We start from the raw sequence: 26,700 nt of genomic DNA on the forward strand, positions 1-26,700 counted from the left end.
TGTAACCATGTTTATAGGTGTAACCATGTTGTAACCATGTTTATACATGTTTATACATGTGTAACCATGTTTATAGGTGTAACCATGTTTATAGGTGTAACCATGTTTATAGGTGTAACCATGTTTATAGGTGTAACCATGTTTATAGGTGTAACCATGTTTATAGGTGTAACCATGTTTATAGGTGTAACCATGTTGTAACCATGTTTATAGTTGTAACCATGTTGTAACCATGTTTATAGGTGTAACCATGTTGTAACCATGTTTATAGGTGTAACCATGTTGTAACCATGTTTATAGGTGTAACCATGTTGTAACCATGTTTATAGGTGTAACATGTTGTAACCATGTTTATAGGTGTAACATGTTGTAACCATGTTTATAGGTGTAACCATGTTGTAACCATGTTGTAACCATGTTTATAGGTGTAACCATGTTGTAACCATGTTGTAACCATGTTTATAGGTGTAACCATGTTTATAGGTGTAACCATGTTTATAGGTGTAACCATGTTTATAGGTGTAACCATGTTTATAGGTGTAACCATGTTGTAACCATGTTTATAGGTGTAACCATGTTGTAACCATGTTTATAGGTGTAACCATGTTGTAACCATGTTTATAGGTGTAACCATGTTTATAGGTGTAACCATGTTTATAGGTGTAACCATGTTTATAGGTGTAACCATGTTTATAGGTGTAACCATGTTGTAACCATGTTTATAGTTGTAACCATGTTTATAGGTGTAACCATGTTGTAACCATGTTTATAGGTGTAACCATGTTGTAACCATGTTTATAGGTGTAACCATGTTGTAACCATGTTTATAGGTGTAACCATGTTGTAACCATGTTTATAGGTGTAACCATGTTGTAACCATGTTTATAGGTGTAACCATGTTGTAACCATGTTTATAGGTGTAACCATGTTGTAACCATGTTTATAGGTGTAACCATGTTTAACCATGTTTATAGGTGTAACCATGTTTATAGGTGTAACCATGTTTATAGGTGTAACCATGTTTATAGGTGTAACCATGTTTATAGGTGTAACCATGTTGTAACCATGTTTATAGGTGTAACCATGTTTAACCATGTTTATAGGTGTAACCATGTTTATAGGTGTAACCATGTTTAACCATGTTTATAGGTGTAACCATGTTTATAGGTGTAACCATGTTTATAGGTGTAACCATGTTTATAGGTGTAACCATGTTTATAGGTGTAACCATGTTTATAGGTGTAACCATGTTTATAGGTGTAACCATGTTTATAGGTGTAACCATGTTTATAGGTGTAACCATGTTTATAGGTGTAACCATGTTTATAGGTGTAACCATGTTGTAACCATGTTTATAGGTGTCACCATGTTTAGAGGTGTCACCATGTTGTAACCATGTTTAGAGGTGTCACCATGTTTAGAGGTGTCACCATGTTTAGAGGTGTCACCATGTTTAGAGGTGTCACCATGTTTAGAGGTGTCACCATGTTTAGAGGTGTCACCATGTTTAGAGGTGTCACCATGTTTAGAGGTGTCACCATGTTTAGAGGTGTCACCATGTTTAGAGGTGTAACCATGTTTAGAGGTGTAACCATGTTTAGAGGTGTAACCATGTTTAGAGGTGTAACCATGTTGTAACCATGTTGTAACCATGTTGTAACCATGTTGTAACCATGTTTATAGGCGTAACCATGTTTATAGGCGTAACCATGTGTATAGGCGTAACCATGTGTATAGGCGTAACCATGTTGTAACCATGTTGTAACCATGTTGTAACCATGTTGTAACCATGTTGTAACCATGTTGTAACCATGTTGTAACCATGTTGTAACCATGTTGTAACCATGTTGTAACCATGTTGTCACCATGTTGTCACCATGTTGTCACCATGTTGTCACCATGTTGTCACCATGTGTATAGGTGTCACCATGTGTATAGGTGTCACCATGTTTATAGGTGTAACCATGTTGTAACCATGTTTATAGGTGTAACCATGTTGTAACCATGTTGTAACCATGTTTATAGGTGTAACCATGTTGTAACCATGTTGTAACCATGTTTATAGGTGTAACCATGTTGTAACCATGTTGTAACCATGTTTATAGGCGTAACCATGTTGTAACCATGTTGTAACCATGTTTATAGGCGTAACCATGTTGTAACCATGTTGTAACCATGTTTATAGGCGTAACCATGTTTATAGGCGTAACCATGTTGTAACCATGTTTATAGGCGTAACCATGTTGTAACCATGTTGTAACCATGTTGTAACCATGTTTATAGGCGTAACCATGTTGTAACCATGTTGTAACCATGTTGTAACCATGTTGTAACCATGTTGTAACCATGTTGTAACCATGTTGTAACCATGTTGTAACCATGTTGTAACCATGTTGTAACCATGTTGTAACCATGTTGTAACCATGTTGTAACCATGTTGTAACCATGTTGTAACCATGTTGTAACCATGTTGTAACCATGTTTATAGGTGTAACCATGTTGTAACCATGTTTATAGTTGTCACCATGTGTATAGGTGTCACCATGTGTATAGGTGTAACCATGTGTATAGGTGTAACCATGTGTATAGGTGTAACCATGTGTATAGGTGTAACCATGTGTATAGGTGTAACCATGTGTATAGGTGTAACCATGTGTATAGGTGTAACCATGTTGTAACCATGTTTATAGGTGTAACCATGTTGTAACCATGTTGTAACCATGTTTATAGGTGTAACCATGTTGTAACCATGTTGTAACCATGTTTATAGGTGTAACCATGTTGTAACCATGTTTATAGGTGTAACCATGTTTATAGGTGTAACCATGTTTATAGGTGTAACCATGTTGTAACCATGTTTATAGGTGTCACCATGTTTATAGGTGTAACCATGTTTATAGGTGTCACCATGTTTATAGGTGTAACCATGTTGTAACCATGTTTATAGGTGTCACCATGTTTATAGGTGTAACCATGTTTATAGGTGTTACCATGTTTATAGGTGTAACCATGTTGTAACCATGTTGTAACCATGTTTATAGGTGTCACCATGTTTATAGGTGTCACCACGTTTATAGGTGTCACCACGTTTATAGGTGTCACCACGTTTATAGGTGTCACCACGTTTATAGGTGTCACCACGTTTATAGGTGTAACCATGTTGTAACATGTTTATACATGTTTATAGTTGTAACCATGTTTATAGGTGTAACCATGTTGTAACAATGTTTATAGTTGTCACCATGTTTATAGGTGTAACCATGTTTATAGGTGTAACCATGTTTATAGGTGTAACCATGTTTATAGTTGTAACCATGTTGTAACCATGTTTATACATGTTGTAACCATGTTTATACATGTTTATACATGTTTATAGTTGTAACCATGTTTATAGGTGTAACCATGTTTATAGGTGTAACCATGTTGTAACCATGTTTATAGGTGTAACCATGTTGTAACCATGTTTATAGTTGTCACCATGTTTATAGGTGTAACCATGTTTATAGGTGTAACCATGTTTATAGGTGTAACCATGTTTATAGGTGTAACCATGTTTATAGGTGTAACCATGTTGTAACCATGTTTATAGGTGTAACCATGTTGTAACCATGTTGTAACCATGTTTATAGGTGTAACCATGTTGTAACCATGTTGTAACCATGTTTATAGGTGTAACCATGTTGTAACCATGTTTATAGGTGTAACCATGTTGTAACCATGTTTATAGGTGTAACCATGTTTATAGGTGTAACCATGTTGTAACCATGTTTATAGGTGTAACCATGTTTATAGGTGTAACCATGTTTATAGGTGTAACCATGTTGTAACCATGTTTATAGGTGTCACCATGTTTATAGGTGTAACCATGTTTATAGGTGTAACCATGTTTATAGGTGTAACCATGTTGTAACAATGTTTATAGTTGTCACCATGTTTATAGGTGTAACCATGTTTATAGTTGTAACCATGTTGTAACCATGTTTATACATGTTGTAACCATGTTTATACATGTTTATAGTTGTAACCATGTTTATAGGTGTAACCATGTTTATAGGTGTAACCATGTTGTAACCATGTTTATAGGTGTAACCATGTTTATAGGTGTAACCATGTTTATAGGTGTAACCATGTTTATAGGTGTAACCATGTTTATAGGTGTAACCATGTTTATAGGTGTAACCATGTGTATAGGTGTAACCATGTTGTAACCATGTTTATAGGTGTAACCATGTTGTAACCATGTTGTAACCATGTTTATAGGTGTAACCATGTTGTAACCATGTTGTAACCATGTTTATAGGTGTAACCATGTTGTAACCATGTTTATAGGTGTAACCATGTTTATAGGTGTAACCATGTTGTAACCATGTTTATAGGTGTCACCATGTTTATAGGTGTAACCATGTTTATAGGTGTCACCATGTTTATAGGTGTAACCATGTTGTAACCATGTTTATAGGTGTAACCATGTTTATAGGTGTAACCATGTTTATAGGTGTTACCATGTTTATAGGTGTAACCATGTTGTAACCATGTTGTAACCATGTTTATAGGTGTCACCATGTTGTAACATGTTTATACATGTTTATAGTTGTAACCATGTTTATAGGTGTAACCATGTTGTAACAATGTTTATAGTTGTCACCATGTTTATAGGTGTAACCATGTTTATAGGTGTAACCATGTTTATAGGTGTAACCATGTTTATAGTTGTAACCATGTTGTAACCATGTTTATAGGTGTAACCATGTTGTAACCATGTTTATAGTTGTCACCATGTTTATAGGTGTAACCATGTTTATAGTTGTCACCATGTTTATAGGTGTAACCATGTTTATAGGTGTAACCATGTTTATAGGTGTAACCATGTTTATAGGTGTAACCATGTTTATAGGTGTAACCATGTTTATAGGTGTAACCATGTTGTAACCATGTTTATAGGTGTAACCATGTTGTAACCATGTTGTAACCATGTTTATAGGTGTAACCATGTTGTAACCATGTTGTAACCATGTTTATAGGTGTAACCATGTTGTAACCATGTTGTAACCATGTTTATAGGTGTAACCATGTTGTAACCATGTTGTAACCATGTTTATAGGTGTAACCATGTTGTAACCATGTTGTAACCATGTTTATAGGTGTAACCATGTTGTAACCATGTTTATAGGTGTAACCATGTTTATAGGTGTAACCATGTTTATAGGTGTAACCATGTTGTAACCATGTTTATAGGTGTCACCATGTTTATAGGTGTCACCATGTTTATAGGTGTCACCATGTTTATAGGTGTCACCATGTTGTAACCATGTTTATAGGTGTAACCATGTTTATAGGTGTAACCATGTTTATAGGTGTAACCATGTTGTAACCATGTTGTAACCATGTTTATAGGTGTCACCACGTTTATAGGTGTCACCACGTTTATAGGTGTCACCACGTTTATAGGTGTCACCACGTTTATAGGTGTCACCACGTTTATAGGTGTCACCACGTTTATAGGTGTCACCACGTTTATAGGTGTCACCACGTTTACAGGTGTCACCACGTTTACAGGTGTCACCACGTTTACAGGTGTCACCACGTTTACAGGTGTAACCATGTTGTAACATGTTTATAGGTGTAAACATGTTTATAGTTGTAACCATGTTTATAGTTGTAACCATGTTTATAGGTGTAACCATGTTTATAGGTGTAACCATGTTTATAGGTGTAACCATGTTTATAGTTGTAACCATGTTTATAGTTGTAACCATGTTTATAGTTGTAACCATGTTTATAGTTGTAACCATGTTTATAGGTGTAACCATGTTTATAGGTGTAACCATGTTGTAACATGTTTATAGGTGTAACCATGTTGTAACATGTTTATAGGTGTAACCATGTTGTAACATGTTTATAGGTGTAACCATGTTGTAACATGTTTATAGGTGTAACCATGTTGTAACATGTTTATAGGTGTAACCATGTTGTAACATGTTTATAGGTGTAACCATGTTGTAACATGTTTATAGGTGTAACCATGTTGTAACATGTTTATAGGTGTAACCATGTTGTAACATGTTTATAGGTGTAACCATGTTGTAACATGTTTATAGGTGTAACCATGTTGTAACCATGTTTATAGGTGTAACCATGTTGTAACCATGTTTATAGGTGTAACCATGTTGTAACATGTTTATAGGTGTAACCATGTTGTAACATGTTTATAGGTGTAACCATGTTGTAACATGTTTATAGGTGTAACCATGTTGTAACATGTTTATAGGTGTAACCATGTTGTAACATGTTTATAGGTGTAACCATGTTGTAACATGTTTATAGGTGTAACCATGTTGTAACATGTTTATAGGTGTAACCATGTTGTAACATGTTTATAGGTGTAACCATGTTGTAACATGTTTATAGGTGTAACCATGTTGTAACATGTTTATAGGTGTAACCATGTTGTAACATGTTTATAGGTGTAACCATGTTGTAACATGTTTATAGGTGTAACCATGTTGTAACATGTTTATAGGTGTAACCATGTTGTAACATGTTTATAGGTGTAACCATGTTGTAACATGTTTATAGGTGTAACCATGTTGTAACATGTTTATAGGTGTAACCATGTTGTAACATGTTTATAGGTGTAACCATGTTGTAACATGTTTATAGGTGTAACCATGTTGTAACATGTTTATAGGTGTAACCATGTTGTAACATGTTTATAGGTGTAACCATGTTGTAACATGTTTATAGGTGTAACCATGTTTATAGGTGTAACCATGTTTATAGGTGTAACCATGTTGTAACCACGTTTATAGGTGTACAGGTGTAACCATGTTGTAACATGTTTATAGGTGTAACCACATTTACAGGTGTAACCACGTTTACAGGTGTAACCACGTTTACAGGTGTAACCACGTTTACAGGTGTAACCACGTTTACAGGTGTAACCACGTTTACAGGTGTAACCACGTTTACAGGTGTAACCACGTAACATGTTTATAGGTGTAAACATGTTTATAGTTGTAACCATGTTTATAGGTGTAACCATGTTTATAGTTGTAACCATGTTGTAACATGTTTATAGTTGTAACCATGTTGTAACATGTTTATAGGTGTAACCATGTTGTAACATGTTTATAGGTGTAACCATGTTGTAACATGTTTATAGGTGTAACCATGTTGTAACATGTTTATAGGTGTAACCATGTTGTAACATGTTTATAGGTGTAACCATGTTGTAACATGTTTATAGGTGTAACCATGTTGTAACATGTTTATAGGTGTAACCATGTTGTAACATGTTTATAGGTGTAACCATGTTGTAACATGTTTATAGGTGTAACCATGTTGTAACATGTTTATAGGTGTAACCATGTTGTAACATGTTTATAGGTGTAACCATGTTGTAACATGTTTATAGGTGTAACCATGTTGTAACATGTTTATAGGTGTAACCATGTTTATAGGTGTAACCATGTTTATAGTTGTAACCATGTTGTAACATGTTTATAGGTGTAACCATGTTGTAACATGTTTATAGGTGTAACCATGTTGTAACATGTTTATAGGTGTAACCATGTTGTAACATGTTTATAGGTGTAACCATGTTGTAACATGTTGTAACCATGTTTATAGGTGTAACCATGTTGTAACCATGTTTATAGGTGTAACCACGTTTACAGGTGTAACCACGTTTACAGGTGTAACCACGTTGTAACATGTTTATAGGTGTAACCATGTTTATAGGTGTAACCATGTTGTAACATGTTTATAGTTGTATCCATGTTGTAACATGTTTATAGGTGTAACCATGTTGTAACATGTTTATAGTTGTAACCATGTTTATAGGTGTAACCATGTTGTAACATGTTTATAGTTGTAACCATGTTTATAGGTGTAACCATGTTGTAACCATGTTTATAGGTGTAACCACGTTTATAGGTGTAACCATGTTTATAGGTGTAACCACGTTTATAGGTGTAACCATGTTTACAGGTGTAACCATGTATGTAGGAACTGCAGATTGACCCTTTCAGTTGTGTCTCTAACCTTCCCCTCTCTGTCTATCATCTGTCCGTCTCCTCCTCTCTTAGAGTTGTGATAAGATTAAGCAGTCGGCTACAGGGACCAAGAGAAGGGTGTTCGTAGTGGAAACTATGGGAGGCTACTGTGGTTACCTGGCAACCTACGCCGGTATCGCTGTGGGAGCAGACGCTGCTTACATCTTCGAGGACCCCTTCAACCTCCAGGACCTAAAGGTGAGAATCAGGCTGCTGCTGGCATAGTACCTTATTCCCTACTCTGGTCCAAAGTAGTTCACTAGGGTGCCATGTTACATTTACATTACATTTAAGTCATTTAGCAGACGCTCTTATCCAGAGCGACTTACAAATTGGTGCATTCACCTTATGACATCCAGTGGGACAGTCACTTAACAATAGTGCATCTAAAACTTAGGGGGGGTGGGGTGAGAGGGATTACTTAACCTATCCTAGGTATTCCTTAAAGAGGTGGGGTTTCAGGTGTCTCCGGAAGGTGGTGATTGACTCCGCTGTCCTGGCGTCGTGAGGAGTTTGTTCCACCATTGGGGGCCAGGGCAGCGAACAGTTTTGACTGGGCTGAGCGGGAGCTGTACTTCCTCAGTGGTAGGGAGGCGAGCAGGCCAGAGGTGGATGAACGCAGTGCCCTTGTTTGGGTGTAGGGCCTGATCAGAGCCTGGAGGTACTGAGGTGCCGTTCCCCTCACAGCTCCGTAGGCAAGCACCATGGTCTTGTAGCGGATGCGAGCTTCAACTGGAAGCCAGTGGAGTGAACGGAGGAGCGGGGTGACGTGAGAGAACTTGGGAAGGTTGAACACCAGACGGGCTGCGGCGTTCTGGATGAGTTGAAGGGGTTTAATGGCACAGGCAGGAGCCCAGCCAACAGCGAGTTGCAGTAATCCAGACGGGAGATGACAAGTGCCTGGATTAGGACCTGCGCCGCTTCCTGTGTGAGGCAGGGTCGTACTCTGCGGATGTTGTAGAGCATGAACCTACAGGAACGGGCCACCGCCTTGATGTTAGTAGAGAACGACAGGGTGTTGTCCAGGATCACGCCAAGGTTCTTGGCGCTCTGGGAAGGAGGACACAATGGAGTTGTCGACCGTGATGGCGAGATCATGGAACGGGCAGTCCTTCCCGGGAGGAAGAGCAGCTCCGTCTTGCCGAGGTTCAGCTTGAGGTGGTGATCCGTCATCCACACTGATATGTCTGCCAGACATGCAGAGATGCGATTCGCCACCTGGTCATCAGAAGGGGAAAGGAGAAGATTAATTGTGTGTCGTCTGCATAGCAATGATAAGAGAGACCATGTGAGGTTATGACAGAGCCAAGTGACTTGGTGTATAGCGAGAATAGGAGAGGGCCAGAACAGAGCCCTGGGGGACACCAGTGGTGAGCGCGTGGTGAGGAGACAGATTCTCGCCACGCCACCTGGTAGGAGCGACCTGTCAGGTAGGACGCAATCCAAGCGTGGGCCGCGCCGGAGATGCCCAACTCGGAGAGGGTGGAGAGGAGGATCTGATGGTTCACAGTATCGAAGGCAGCCGATAGATCTAGAAGGATGAGAGCAGAGGAGAGAGAGTTAGCTTTAGCAGTGCGGAGCGCCTCCGTGATACAGAGGAGAGCAGTCTCAGTTGAATGACTAGTCTTGAAACCTGACTGATTTGGATCAAGAAGGTCATTCAGAGAGATAGCGGGAGAGCTGGCCAAGGACGGCACGTTCAAGAGTTTTGGAGAGAAAAGAAAGAAGGGATACTGGTCTGTAATTGTTGACATCGGAGGGATCGAGTGTAGGTTTTTTTCAGAAGGGTGCAACTCTCGCTCTCTTGAAGACGGAAGGGACGTAGCCAACGGTCAGGGATGAGTTGATGAGCGAGGTGAGGTAAGGGAGAAGGTCTCCGGAAATGGTCTGGAGAAGAGAGGAGGGGATAGGGTCAAGCGGGCAGGTTGTTGGGCGGCCGGCCGTCACAAGACGCGAGATTTCATCTGGAGAGAGAGGGGAGAAAGAGGTCAGAGCACAGGGTAGGGCAGTGTGAGCAGAACCAGCGGTGTCGTTTGACTTAGCAAACGAGGATCGGATGTCGTCGACCTTCTTTTCAAAATGGTTGTGAAGTCATCTGCAGAGAGGGAGGAGGGGGGAGGGGGCGGAGGATTCAGGAGGGAGGAGAAGGTGGCAAAGAGCTTCCTAGGGTTAGAGGCAGATGCTTGGAATTTAGCGTGGTAGAAAGTGGCTTTAGCAGCAGAGACAGAGGAGGAAAATGTAGAGAGGAGGGAGTGAAAGGATGCCAGGTCCGCAGGGAGGCGAGTTTTCCTCCATTTCCGCTCGGCTGCCCGGAGCCCTGTTCTGTGAGCTCGCAATGAGTCATCGAGCCACGGAGCGGGAGGGAGGACCGAGCCGGCCTGGAGGATAGGGGACATAGAGAGTCAAGGGATGCAGAGAGGGAGGAGATGAGGGTTGAGGAGGCAGAATCAGGAGATAGGTGGGAGAAGGTTTGAGCGGAGGAAGAGATGATAGGATGGAAGAGGAGAGAGTAGCGGGGGAGAGAGAGCGAAGGTTGGGACGGCGCGATACCATCCAGTAGGGGCAGTGTGGGAGGTGTTGGATGAGAGCGAGAGGGAAAAGGATACAAGGCAGTGGTCGGAGACTTGGAGGAGTTGCAGTGAGGTTAGTGGAAGAACAGCATCTAGTAAAGATGAGGTCGAGCGTATTGCCTGCCTTGTGAGTAGGGGGAAGGTGAGAGGGTGAGGTCAAAGAGGAGAGGAGTGGAAAGAAGGAGGCAGAGAGGAAAGAGTCAAAGGTAGACGTGGGGAGGTTAAAGTCGCCCAGAACTGTGAGAGGTGAGCCGTCCTCAGGAAAGGAGCTTATCAAGGCATCAAGCTCATTGATGAACTCTCCGAGGAACCTGGAGGGCGATAAATGATAAGGATGTTAAGCTTGAAAGGGCTAGTAACTGTGACAGCATGGAATTCAAAGGAGGCGATAGACAGATGGGTAAGGAGAAAGAGAGAATGACCACTTGGGAGAGATGAGGATCCCGGTGCCACCACCCCGCTGACCAGACGCTCTCGGGGTGTGCGAGAACACGTGGGCGGACGAAGAGAGAGCAGTAGGAGTAGCAGTGTTGTCTGTGGTGATCCATGTTTCCGTCAGTGCCAAGAAGTCGAGGGACTGGAGGGAGGCATAGGCTGAGATGAACTCTGCCTTGTTGACCGCAGATTGGCAGTTCCAGAGGCTACCGGAGACCTGGAACTCCACGTGGGTCGTGCGCTGGGACGACCAGAGTAGGGTGGCCGCGGCCACGCGGTGTGGAGCGTTTGTATGGTCTGTGCAGAGAGGAGAGAACAGGGATAAACAGACACATAGTTGACAGGCTACAGAAGAGGCTACGCTAATGCAAAGGAGATTGGAATGACAAGTGGACTAAACGTCTCGAATGTTCAGAAAGTTAAGCTACATAGCAAGAATCTTATTGACTAAAATGATTAAAATGATACAGTACTGCTGAAGTAGGCCAGCTGGCAGTGGGTGCGTTGTTGACACTACACTAATCAAGTCGTTCCGTTGAGTGTAATAGTTTCTGCAGTGTTGCTATTCGGGGGCTAGCAGGCTAGCTAGCAGTGTTGTTTACGTTACGTTGCGTTAAAAGAACGACAATAGATGGCTAGCGAACCTAGAAAATCGCTCTAGACTACACAATTATATTTGATACAAAGACGGCTATGTAGCTAGCTAAGTAGCTAGCTACGATCAAACAAATCAAACCGTTGTACTGTAATGAAATGAAGTGAAAAAGTGATACAACCTGTGAATGCGACCGGGTAGTTGAGTTCTATACAGAAGACGTTGGCTAGCGTTGGCTAGCTGTTGGCTAGCTAGCAGAGTTGGCTAGCTAGCAGAGTCACCTACGTTAAGGACGACAAATAGCTGGCTAGCTAACCTCGGTAAATTAAGATAATCACTCTAAGACTACACACTCTAAACCTAAACAACACAATTATATTGGATACGATGATACGAAGACAGCAAAGACAGCTATGTAGGTAGCTGACACTAAACTAATCAAGTCGTTCAGTTGAGTGTAATAGTAATAGTTTCTCAGTGCAGCTAATCAGTGGACGTTAGCTAGCTGGCTAGTGAAGACTACGTTAGGACGGCGAAATACGATAATTACGCAATTATCTTTGATACAAAGACGGCTATGTAGCTAGCTGAGAAGAAATTGCTAAGATAAGACAAATCAAACCGTTGTGATATAATGAAATATAATGAAAAAGTTATACTACCCGTTGGAGCGACGTTATACTACCCGTTGGAGCGACGTGCAGATGCGACCACTCGCTCCAACCGGAACCATGTCAGACGAACAGTCTTCACTAGGGTGCCATCTCAGACTAACAGTCTTCACCAGGGTGCCATCTCAGACTAACAGTCTTCACTAGGGTGCCATCTCAGACTAACAGTCTTCACTAGGGTGCCATCTCAGACTAACAGTCTTCACTAGGGTGCCATCTCAGACTAACAGTCTTCACTAGGGTGCCATCTCAGACTAACAGTCTTCACTAGGGTGCCATCTCAGACTAACAGTCTTCACTAGGGTGCCATCTCAGACTAACAGTCTTCACTAGGGTGCCATCTCAGACTAACAGTCTTCACTAGGGTGCCATCTCAGACTAACAGTCTTCACCAGGGTGCCATCTCAGACTAACAGTCTTCACCAGGGTGCCATCTCAGACTAACAGTCTTCACTAGGGTGCCATCTCAGACTAACAGTCTTCATTTATCCCAGACAGACCACAACGTCATTTCATATGAATGTACTGTAGGTTAGACTTCCTGAACAGAGTGATAAATGATCCATGTACTATAGGTTAGACTTCCTGAACAGAGTGATAAATGATCCGTGTACTGTAGGTTAGACTTCCTGAACAGAGTGATAAATGATCCGTGTACTGCAGGTTAGACTTCCTGAACAGAGTGATAAATGATCCGTGTACTGTAGGTTAGACTTCCTGAACAGAGTGATAAATGATCCGTGTACTGTAGGTTAGACTTCCTGAACAGAGTGATAAATGATCCGTGTACTGGAGGTTAGACTTCCTGAACAGAGTGATAAATGATCCGTGTACTGTAGGTTAGACTTCCTGAACAGAGTGATAAATGATCCGTGTACTGTAGGTTAGACTTCCTGAACAGAGTGATAAATGATCCGTGTACTGTAGGTTAGACTTCCTGAACAGAGTGATAAATGATCCGTGTACTGTAGGTTAGACTTCCTGAACAGTGATAAATGATCCATGTACTGTTGCCTGAACAGAGGGATAAATGATCCATGTACTATAGGTTAGACTTCCTGAACAGAGTGATAAATGATCCATGTACTGTAGGTTAGACTTCCTGAACAGTGATAAATGATCCATGTACTGTAGGTTAGACTTCCTGAACAGTGATAAATGATCCATGTACTGTAGGTTAGACTTCCTGAACAGTGATAAATGATCCATGTACTGTAGGTTAGACTTCCTGAACAGTGATAAATGATCCATGTACTGTAGGTTAGACTTCCTGAACAGTGATAAATGATCCATGTACTGTAGGTTAGACTTCCTGAACAGTGATAAATGATCCATGTACTGTTGCCTGAACAGAGGGATAAATGATCCATGTACTGTAGGTTAGACTTCCTGAACAGTGATAAATGATCCATGTACTGTAGGTTAGACTTCCTGAACAGTGATAAATGATCCATGTACTGTAGGTTAGACTTCCTGAACAGTGATAAATGATCCATGTACTGTAGGTTAGACTTCCTGAACAGTGATAAATGATCCATGTACTGTAGGTTAGACTTCCTGAACAGTGATAAATGATCCATGTACTGTAGGTTAGACTTCCTGAACAGTGATAAATGATCCATGTACTGTAGGTTAGACTTCCTGAACAGTGATAAATGATCCATGTACTGTAGGTTAGACTTCCTGAACAGTGATAAATGATCCATGTACTGTAGGTTAGACTTCCTGAACAGTGATAAATGATCCATGTACTATAGGTTAGACTTCCTGAACAGTGATAAATGATCCATGTACTGTTGCCTGAACAGAGTGATAAATGATCCATGTACTATAGGTTAGACTTCCTGAACAGTGATAAATGATCCATGTACTGTTGCCTGAACAGAGTGATAAATGATCCATGTACTATAGGTTAGACTTCCTGAACAGTGATAAATGATCCATGTACTGTTGCCTGAACAGAGTGATAAATGATCCATGTAGTCTCAATAAATACGACCCTGCCCTTTCAGACTAACGTGGAGCATCTCGCAGAGAAGATGAAAGAAGACATCCAGAGGGGTCTGGTGCTGAGGTAAGACCCCATTATAGAGGTTAACCACAGTGCACCATTATAGAGGTCAACAGGTAAGACCCCATTATAGAGGTCAACAGGTAAGACCCCATTATAGAGGTCAACAGGTAAGACCCCATTATAGAGGTCAACAGGTAAGACCCCATTATAGAGGTCAACAGGTAAGACCCCATTATAGAGGTCAACAGGTAAGACCCCATTATAGAGGTCAACAGGTAAGACCCCATTATAGAGGTCAACAGGTAAGACCCCATTATAGAGGTCAACAGGTAAGACCCCATTATAGAGGTCAACAGGTAAGACCCCATTATAGAGGTCAACAGGTAAGACCCCATTATAGAGGTCAACAGGTAAGACCCCATTATAGAGGTCAACAGGTAAGACCCCATTATAGAGGTCAACAGGTAAGACCCCATTATAGAGGTCAACAGGTAAGACCCCATTATAGAGGTCAACAGGTAAGACCCCATTATAGAGGTCAACAGGTAAGACCCCATTATAGAGGTCAACAGGTAAGACCCCATTATAGAGGTCAACAGGTAAGACCCCATTATAGAGGTCAACAGGTAAGACCCCATTATAGAGGTCAACAGGTAAGACCCCATTATAGAGGTCAACAGGTAAGACCCCATTATAGAGGTCAACAGGTAAGACCCCATTATAGAGGTCAACAGGTAAGACCCCATTATAGAGGTCAACAGGTAAGACCCCATTATAGAGGTCAACAGGTAAGACCCCATTATAGAGGTCAACAGGTAAGACCCCATTATAGAGGTCAACAGGTAAGACCCCATTATAGAGGTCAACAGGTAAGACCCCATTATAGAGGTCAACAGGTAAGACCCCATTATAGAGGTCAACAGGTAAGACCCCATTATAGAGGTCAACAGGTAAGACCCCATTATAGAGGTCAACAGGTAAGACCCCATTATAGAGGTCAACAGGTAAGACCCCATTATAGAGGTTAACCACAGTGCACCATTATAGAGGTTAACCACAGTGCACCATTATAGAGGTTAACCACAGTGCACCATTATAGAGGTTAACCACAGTGCACCATTATAGAGGTTAACCACGGTGCACCATTATAGAGGTTAACCACGGTGCACCATTATAGAGGTTAACCACAGTGCACCATTATAGAGGTTAACCACAGTGCACCATTATAGAGGTTAACCACAGTGCACCATTATAGAGGTTAACCACAGTGCACCATTATAGAGGTTAACCACAGTGCACCATTATAGAGGTTAACCACAGTGCACCATTATAGAGGTTAACCACAGTGCACCATTATAGAGGTTAACCACAGTGCACCATTATAGAGGTTAACCACAGTGCACCATTATAGAGGTTAACCACAGTGCACCATTATAGAGGTTAACCACAGTGCACCATTATAGAGGTTAACCACAGTGCACCATTATAGAGGTTAACCACAGTGCACCATTATAGAGGTTAACCACAGTGCACCATTATAGAGGTCAACAGGTAAGACTCCATTATAGAGGTTAATAACAAGACATCCAGAGGGGTAGTTAATATAGTGAATGATGGGATCTCGATGGTTCTGTTTCTATAGGACAGTTAACATGGTGAATGATGGGATCTCGATGGTTCTGTTAATATAATAAATGATAGGATCTCGATGGTTCTGTTTCTATAGGACAGTTAACATGGTGAATGATGGGATCTCGATGGTTCTGTTAATATAATAAATGATAGGATCTCGATGGTTCTGTTTCTATAGGACAGTTAACATAGTGAATGATGGGATATCGATGGTTCTGTTAATATAGGACAGTTAATATAATAAATGATAACATAGTGAATGATGGATATCGATGGTTCTGTTAATATAATAAATGATAGGATCTCGATGGTTCTGTTAATGTAATAAATGATAACATAGTGAATGATAGGATCTCGATGGTTCTGTTAATATAATAAATGATAGGATCTCGATGGTTCTGTTTCTATAGGACAGTTAACATGGTGAATGATGATCTCGATGGTTCTGTTAATATAATAAATGATAGGATCTCGATGGTTCTGTTAATATAATAAATGATAACATAGTGAATGATAGGATCTCGATGGTTCTGTTAATATAATAAATGATAGGATCTCGATGGTTCTGTTAATATAATAAATGATAGGATCTCGATGGTTCTGTTAATATAGGACAGTTAATATAATAAATGATAACATAGTGAATGATGGATCTCGATGGTTCTGTTAATATAATAAATGATAGGATCTCGATGGTTCTGTTTCTATAGGACAGTTAACATAGTGAATGATGGGATATCGATGGTTCTGTTTCTATAGGACAGTTAATATAATAAATGATAACATAGTGAATGATAGATATCGATGGTTCTGTTAATATAATAAATGATAACATAGTGAATGATAGGATCTCGATGGTTCTGTTAATATAATAAATGATAGGATCTCGATGGTTCTGTTAATATAATAAATGATAGGATCTCGATGGTTCTGTTAATATAATAAATGATAGGATCTCGATGGTTCTGTTAATATAATAAATGATAGGATCTCGATGGTTCTGTTAATATAATAAATGATAGGATCTCGATGGTTCTGTTAATATAGTGAATGATAGGATCTCGATGGTTCTGTTAATATAATGAATGATAGGATCTCGATGGTTCTGTTAATATAATAAATGATAGGATCTCGATGGTTCTGTTAATATAATAAATGATAGGATCTCGATGGTTCTGTTAATATAATAAATGATAGGATCTCGATGGTTCTGTTAATATAATAAATGATAGGATCTCGATGGTTCTGTTAATATAATAAATGATAGGATCTCGATGGTTCTGTTAATATAATAAATGATAGGATCTCGATGGTTCTGTTAATATAGTGAATGATAGGATCTCGATGGTTCTGTTTCTATAGGACAGTTAACATGGTGAATGATAGGATCTCGATGGTTCTGTTTCTATAGGACAGTTAATATAATAAATGATAACATAGTGAATGATAGATATCGATGGTTCTGTTAATATAATAAATGATAACATAGTGAATGATAGGATCTCGATGGTTCTGTTAATATAATAAATGATAGGATCTCGATGGTTCTGTTTCTATAGGACAGTTAACATAGTGAATGATGGGATTTCGATGGTTCTGTTAATATAATAAATGATAGGATCTCGATGGTTCTGTTAATATAATAAATGATAGGATCTCGATGGTTCTGTTAATATAGGACAGTTAATATAATAAATGATAACATAGTGAATGATGGATATCGATGGTTCTGTTAATATAATAAATTATAGGATCTCGATGGTTCTGTTAATATAGTGAATGATGGGATCTCGATGGTTCTGTTAATATAATAAATTATAGGATCTCGATGGTTCTGTTAATATAGTGAATGATAGGATCTCGATGGTTCTGTTAATATAATAAATGATAGGATCTCGATGGTTCTGTTAATATAGTGAATGATAGGATCTCGATGGTTCTGTTAATATAATAAATGATAGGATCTCGATGGTTCTGTTAATATAGTGAATGATAGGATCTCGATGGTTCTGTTAATATAATAAATGATAGGATCTCGATGGTTCTGTTAATATAGGACAGTTAATATAATAAATGATAACATAGTGAATGATGGATCTCGATGGTTCTGTTAATATAATAAATTATAGGATCTCGATGGTTCTGTTAATATAATAAATTATAGGATCTCGATGGTTCTGTTAATATAATAAATTATAGGATCTCTGGTTCTGTTAATATAATAAATTATAGGATCGCGATGGTTCTGTTAATATAATAAATGATAGGATCTCGATGGTTCTGTTAATATAATAAATGATAGGATCTCGATGGTTCTGTTAATATAATAAATGATAACATAGTGAATGATAGGATCTCGATGGTTCTGTTAATATAATAAATGATAACATAGTGAATGATAGGATCTCGATGGTTCTGTTAATATAATAAATGATAGGATCTCGATGGTTCTGTTAATATAATAAATGATAGGATCTCGATGGTTCTGTTAATATAATAAATGATAGGATCTCGATGGTTCTGTTAATATAGTGAATGATAGGATCTCGATGGTTCTGTTAATATAGTGAATGATAGGATCTCGATGGTTCTGTTAATATAATAAATGATAGGATCTCGATGGTTCTGTTAATATAATAAATGATAGGATCTCGATGGTTCTGTTAATATAATAAATGATAGGATCTCGATGGTTCTGTTAATATAATAAATGATAGGATCTCGATGGTTCTGTTAATATAATAAATGATAGGATCTCGATGGTTCTGTTAATATAATAAATGATAGGATCTCGATGGTTCTGTTAATATAATAAATGATAGGATCTCGATGGTTCTGTTAATATAATAAATGATAACATAGTGAATGATAGGATCTCGATGGTTCTGTTAATATAATAAATGATAGGATCTCGATGGTTCTGTTAATATAATAAATGATAGGATCTCGATGGTTCTGTTAATATAGTGAATGATAGGATCTCGATGGTTCTGTTAATATAATGAATGATAGGATCTCGATGGTTCTGTTAATATAATAAATGATAGGATCTCGATGGTTCTGTTAATATAATAAATGATAGGATCTCGATGGTTCTGTTAATATAATAAATGATAGGATCTCGATGGTTCTGTTAATATAATAAATGATAGGATCTCGATGGTTCTGTTAATATAATAAATGATAGGATCTCGATGGTTCTGTTAATATAGTGAATGATAGGATCTCGATGGTTCTGTTTCTATAGGACAGTTAACATGGTGAATGATGGGATCTCGATGGTTCTGTTAATATAATAAATGATAGGATCTCGATGGTTCTGTTTCTATAGGACAGTTAACATAGTGAATGATGGGATTTCGATGGTTCTGTTAATATAATAAATGATAGGATCTCGATGGTTCTGTTAATATAGTGAATGATGGGATCTCGATGGTTCTGTTAATATAATAAATTATAGGATCTCGATGGTTCTGTTAATATAGTGAATGATGGGATCTCGATGGTTCTGTTAATATAATAAATTATAGGATCTCGATGGTTCTGTTAATATAGTGAATGATAGGATCTCGATGGTTCTGTTAATATAATAAATGATAGGATCTCGATGGTTCTGTTAATATAGTGAATGATAGGATCTCGATGGTTCTGTTAATATAATAAATGATAGGATCTCGATGGTTCTGTTAATATAGTGAATGATAGGATCTCGATGGTTCTGTTAATATAATAAATGATAGGATCTCGATGGTTCTGTTAATATAGTGAATGATAGGATCTCGATGGTTCTGTTAATATAATAAATGATAGGATCTCGATGGTTCTGTTAATATAGGACAGTTAATATAATAAATGATAACATAGTGAATGATGGATATCGATGGTTCTGTTAATATAATAAATTATAGGATCTCGATGGTTCTGTTAATATAGTGAATGATGGGATCTCGATGGTTCTGTTAATATAATAAATTATAGGATCTCGATGGTTCTGTTAATATAGTGAATGATAGGATCTCGATGGTTCTGTTAATATAATAAATGATAGGATCTCGATGGTTCTGTTAATATAGTGAATGATAGGATCTCGATGGTTCTGTTAATATAATAAATGATAGGATCTCGATGGTTCTGTTAATATAGTGAATGATAGGATCTCGATGGTTCTGTTAATATAATAAATGATAGGATCTCGATGGTTCTGTTAATATAGTGAATGATAGGATCTCGATGGTTCTGTTAATATAATAAATGATAGGATCTCGATGGTTCTGTTAATATAGGACAGTTAATATAATAAATGATAACATAGTGAATGATGGATCTCGATGGTTCTGTTAATATAATAAATGATAGGATCTCGATGGTTCTGTTAATATAGTGAATGATAGGATCTCGATGGTTCTGTTAATATAATAAATGATAGGATCTCGATGGTTCTGTTAATATAGTGAATGATAGGATCTCGATGGTTCTGTTAATATAATAAATGATAGGATCTCGATGGTTCTGTTAATATAGTGAATGATAGGATCTCGATGGTTCTGTTAATATAATAAATGATAGGATCTCGATGGTTCTGTTAATATAGGACAGTTAATATAATAAATGATAACATAGTGAATGATGGATCTCGATGGTTCTGTTAATATAATAAATTATAGGATCTCGATGGTTCTGTTAATATAATAAATTATAGGATCTCGATGGTTCTGTTAATATAATAAATTATAGGATCTCGATGGTTCTGTTAATATAATAAATTATAGGATCTCGATGGTTCTGTTAATATAATAAATTATAGGATCTCGATGGTTCTGTTAATATAATAAATTATAGGATGTCGATGGTTCTGTTAATATAATAAATTATAGGATCTCGATGGTTCTGTTAATATAATAAATTATAGGATCTCGATGGTTCTGTTAATATAATAAATTATAGGATCTCGATGGTTCTGTTAATATAGGACAGTTAATATAATAAATGATAACATAGTGAATGATGGATCTCGATGGTTCTGTTAATATAATAAATTATAGGATCTCGATGGTTCTGTTAATATAGTGAATGATAGGATCTCGATGGTTCAGTTAATATAGTGAATGATTGGATCTCGATGGTTCTGTCTCTATAGGACCGTTAATATAATAAATTATAGGATCTCGATGGTTCTGTTAATATAATAAATGATAGGATCTCGATGGTTCTGTTAATATAATAAATGATAGGATCTCGATGGTTCTGTTAATATAGTGAATGATAGGATCTCGATGGTTCTGTTAATATAGTGAATGATAGGATCTCGATGGTTCTGTTAATATAATAAATGATAGGATCTCGATGGTTCTGTTAATATAATAAATGATAGGATCTCGATGGTTCTGTTAATATAATAAATGATAGGATCTTGATGGTTCTGTTAATATAATAAATGATAGGATCTCGATGGTTCTGTTAATATAATAAATGATAGGATCTCGATGGTTCTGTTAATATAATAAATGATAGGATCTCGATGGTTCTGTTAATATAATAAATGATAGGATCTCGATGGTTCTGTTAATATAATAAATGATAGGATCTCGATGGTTCTGTTAATATAATAAATGATAGGATCTCGATGGTTCTGTTAATATAATAAATGATAACATAGTGAATGATAGGATCTCGATGGTTCTGTTAATATAATAAATGATAGGATCTCGATGGTTCTGTTAATATAGTGAATGATAGGATCTCGATGGTTCTGTTAATATAATAAATGATAGGATCTCGATGGTTCTGTTAATATAATAAATGATAGGATCTCGATGGTTCTGTTAATATAATAAATGATAGGATCTCGATGGTTCTGTTAATATAATAAATGATAGGATCTCGATGGTTCTGTTAATATAATAAATGATAGGATCTCGATGGTTCTGTTAATATAGTGAATGATAGGATCTCGATGGTTCTGTTTCTATAGGACAGTTAACATGGTGAATGATGGGATCTCGATGGTTCTGTTAATATAATAAATGATAGGATCTCGATGGTTCTGTTTCTATAGGACAGTTAACATAGTGAATGATGGGATTTCGATGGTTCTGTTAATATAATAAATGATAGGATCTCGATGGTTCTGTTAATATAATAAATGATAGGATCTCGATGGTTCTGTTAATATAGGACAGTTAATATAATAAATGATAACATAGTGAATGATGGATATCGATGGTTCTGTTAATATAATAAATTATAGGATCTCGATGGTTCTGTTAATATAGTGAATGATGGGATCTCGATGGTTCTGTTAATATAATAAATTATAGGATCTCGATGGTTCTGTTAATATAATAAATTATAGGATCTCTGGTTCTGTTAATATAATAAATTATAGGATCGCGATGGTTCTGTTAATATAATAAATGATAGGATCTCGATGGTTCTGTTAATATAATAAATGATAGGATCTCGATGGTTCTGTTAATATAATAAATGATAACATAGTGAATGATAGGATCTCGATGGTTCTGTTAATATAATAAATGATAACATAGTGAATGATAGGATCTCGATGGTTCTGTTAATATAATAAATGATAGGATCTCGATGGTTCTGTTTCTATAGGACAGTTAACATGGTGAATGATGGGATCTCGATGGTTCTGTTAATATAATAAATGATAGGATCTCGATGGTTCTGTTTCTATAGGACAGTTAACATAGTGAATGATGGGATCTCGATGGTTCTGTTAATATAATAAATGATAGGATCTCGATGGTTCTGTTTCTATAGGACAGTTAACATGGTGAATGATGGGATCTCGATGGTTCTGTTAATATAATAAATGATAGGATCTCGATGGTTCTGTTTCTATAGGACAGTTAACATAGTGAATGATGGGATATCGATGGTTCTGTTAATATAGGACAGTTAATATAATAAATGATAACATAGTGAATGATGGATATCGATGGTTCTGTTAATATAATAAATGATAGGATCTCGATGGTTCTGTTAATGTAATAAATGATAACATAGTGAATGATAGGATCTCGATGGTTCTGTTAATATAATAAACGATAGGATCTCGATGGTTCTGTTTCTATAGGACAGTTAACATGGTGAATGATGATCTCGATGGTTCTGTTAATATAATAAATGATAGGATCTCGATGGTTCTGTTAATATAATAAATGATAACATAGTGAATGATAGGATCTCGATGGTTCTGTTAATATAATAAATGATAGGATCTCGATGGTTCTGTTAATATAATAAATGATAACATAGTGAATGATAGGATCTCGATGGTTCTGTTAATATAATAAATGATAACATAGTGAATGATAGGATCTCGATGGTTCTGTTAATATAATAAATGATAGGATCTCGATGGTTCTGTTTCTATAGGACAGTTAACATGGTGAATGATGGGATCTCGATGGTTCTGTTAATATAATAAATGATAGGATCTCGATGGTTCTGTTTCTATAGGACAGTTAACATAGTGAATGATGGGATCTCGATGGTTCTGTTAATATAATAAATGATAGGATCTCGATGGTTCTGTTTCTATAGGACAGTTAACATGGTGAATGATGGGATCTCGATGGTTCTGTTAATATAATAAATGATAGGATCTCGATGGTTCTGTTTCTATAGGACAGTTAACATAGTGAATGATGGGATATCGATGGTTCTGTTAATATAGGACAGTTAATATAATAAATGATAACATAGTGAATGATGGATATCGATGGTTCTGTTAATATAATAAATGATAGGATCTCGATGGTTCTGTTAATGTAATAAATGATAACATAGTGAATGATAGGATCTCGATGGTTCTGTTAATATAATAAATGATAGGATCTCGATGGTTCTGTTTCTATAGGACAGTTAACATGGTGAATGATGATCTCGATGGTTCTGTTAATATAATAAATGATAGGATCTCGATGGTTCTGTTAATATAATAAATGATAACATAGTGAATGATAGGATCTCGATGGTTCTGTTAATATAATAAATGATAGGATCTCGATGGTTCTGTTAATATAATAAATGATAGGATCTCGATGGTTCTGTTAATATAGGACAGTTAATATAATAAATGATAACATAGTGAATGATGGATCTCGATGGTTCTGTTAATATAATAAATGATAGGATCTCGATGGTTCTGTTTCTATAGGACAGTTAACATAGTGAATGATGGGATATCGATGGTTCTGTTTCTATAGGACAGTTAATATAATAAATGATAACATAGTGAATGATAGATATCGATGGTTCTGTTAATATAATAAATGATAACATAGTGAATGATAGGATCTCGATGGTTCTGTTAATATAATAAATGATAGGATCTCGATGGTTCTGTTAATATAATAAATGATAGGATCTCGATGGTTCTGTTAATATAATAAATGATAGGATCTCGATGGTTCTGTTAATATAATAAATGATAGGATCTCGATGGTTCTGTTAATATAATAAATGATAGGATCTCGATGGTTCTGTTAATATAGTGAATGATAGGATCTTGATGGTTCTGTTAATATAATGAATGATAGGATCTCGATGGTTCTGTTAATATAATAAATGATAGGATCTCGATGGTTCTGTTAATATAATAAATGATAGGATCTCGATGGTTCTGTTAATATAATAAATGATAGGATCTCGATGGTTCTGTTAATATAATAAATGATAGGATCTCGATGGTTCTGTTAATATAATAAATGATAGGATCTCGATGGTTCTGTTAATATAATAAATGATAGGATCTCGATGGTTCTGTTAATATAGTGAATGATAGGATCTCGATGGTTCTGTTTCTATAGGACAGTTAACATGGTGAATGATAGGATCTCGATGGTTCTGTTTCTATAGGACAGTTAATATAATAAATGATAACATAGTGAATGATAGATATCGATGGTTCTGTTAATATAATAAATGATAACATAGTGAATGATAGGATCTCGATGGTTCTGTTAATATAATAAATGATAGGATCTCGATGGTTCTGTTTCTATAGGACAGTTAACATAGTGAATGATGGGATTTCGATGGTTCTGTTAATATAATAAATGATAGGATCTCGATGGTTCTGTTAATATAATAAATGATAGGATCTCGATGGTTCTGTTAATATAGTGAATGATGGGATCTCGATGGTTCTGTTAATATAATAAATTATAGGATCTCGATGGTTCTGTTAATATAGTGAATGATAGGATCTCGATGGTTCTGTTAATATAATAAATGATAGGATCTCGATGGTTCTGTTAATATAGTGAATGATAGGATCTCGATGGTTCTGTTAATATAATAAATGATAGGATCTCGATGGTTCTGTTAATATAGTGAATGATAGGATCTCGATGGTTCTGTTAATATAATAAATGATAGGATCTCGATGGTTCTGTTAATATAGTGAATGATAGGATCTCGATGGTTCTGTTAATATAATAAATGATAGGATCTCGATGGTTCTGTTAATATAGGACAGTTAATATAATAAATGATAACATAGTGAATGATGGATATCGATGGTTCTGTTAATATAATAAATTATAGGATCTCGATGGTTCTGTTAATATAGTGAATGATGGGATCTCGATGGTTCTGTTAATATAATAAATTATAGGATCTCGATGGTTCTGTTAATATAGTGAATGATAGGATCTCGATGGTTCTGTTAATATAATAAATGATAGGATCTCGATGGTTCTGTTAATATAGTGAATGATAGGATCTCGATGGTTCTGTTAATATAATAAATGATAGGATCTCGATGGTTCTGTTAATATAGTGAATGATAGGATCTCGATGGTTCTGTTAATATAATAAATGATAGGATCTCGATGGTTCTGTTAATATAGTGAATGATAGGATCTCGATGGTTCTGTTAATATAATAAATGATAGGATCTCGATGGTTCTGTTAATATAGGACAGTTAATATAATAAATGATAACATAGTGAATGATGGATCTCGATGGTTCTGTTAATATAATAAATTATAGGATCTCGATGGTTCTGTTAATATAATAAATTATAGGATCTCGATGGTTCTGTTAATATAATAAATTATAGGATCTCTGGTTCTGTTAATATAATAAATTATAGGATCGCGATGGTTCTGTTAATATAATAAATGATAGGATCTCGATGGTTCTGTTAATATAATAAATGATAGGATCTCGATGGTTCTGTTAATATAATAAATGATAACATAGTGAATGATAGGATCTCGATGGTTCTGTTAATATAATAAATGATAACATAGTGAATGATAGGATCTCGATGGTTCTGTTAATATAATAAATGATAGGATCTCGATGGTTCTGTTAATATAATAAATGATAGGATCTCGATGGTTCTGTTAATATAATAAATGATAGGATCTCGATGGTTCTGTTAATATAGTGAATGATAGGATCTCGATGGTTCTGTTAATATAGTGAATGATAGGATCTCGATGGTTCTGTTAATATAATAAATGATAGGATCTCGATGGTTCTGTTAATATAATAAATGATAGGATCTCGATGGTTCTGTTAATATAATAAATGATAGGATCTCGATGGTTCTGTTAATATAATAAATGATAGGATCTCGATGGTTCTGTTAATATAATAAATGATAGGATCTCGATGGTTCTGTTAATATAATAAATGATAGGATCTCGATGGTTCTGTTAATATAATAAATGATAGGATCTCGATGGT

The 26,700-nt window shown here is 36.7% G+C and overlaps 1 protein-coding gene across 1 annotated transcript in view; it reads left to right on the top strand.

Moving 5' to 3' along the window:
- LOC124025669 (ATP-dependent 6-phosphofructokinase, liver type-like) overlaps positions 1–26,700 on the top strand; it is a gene marked incomplete at its 5' end in the record, with an annotated part of 69,086 nt that overhangs the window by 20,873 nt on the left and 21,513 nt on the right. The window contains 2 exons of the mRNA XM_046339008.1: positions 8,088–8,252; positions 14,338–14,399. Coding sequence (XP_046194964.1) covers positions 8,088–8,252; positions 14,338–14,399 — 227 coding nt within the window. The remainder of the gene's footprint in view (positions 1–8,087; positions 8,253–14,337; positions 14,400–26,700) is intronic.

The sequence above is a fragment of the Oncorhynchus gorbuscha genome, unplaced genomic scaffold, assembly GCF_021184085.1.
Source record: "Oncorhynchus gorbuscha isolate QuinsamMale2020 ecotype Even-year unplaced genomic scaffold, OgorEven_v1.0 Un_scaffold_2336, whole genome shotgun sequence".
Classification (NCBI taxonomy): domain Eukaryota; kingdom Metazoa; phylum Chordata; class Actinopteri; order Salmoniformes; family Salmonidae; genus Oncorhynchus; species Oncorhynchus gorbuscha.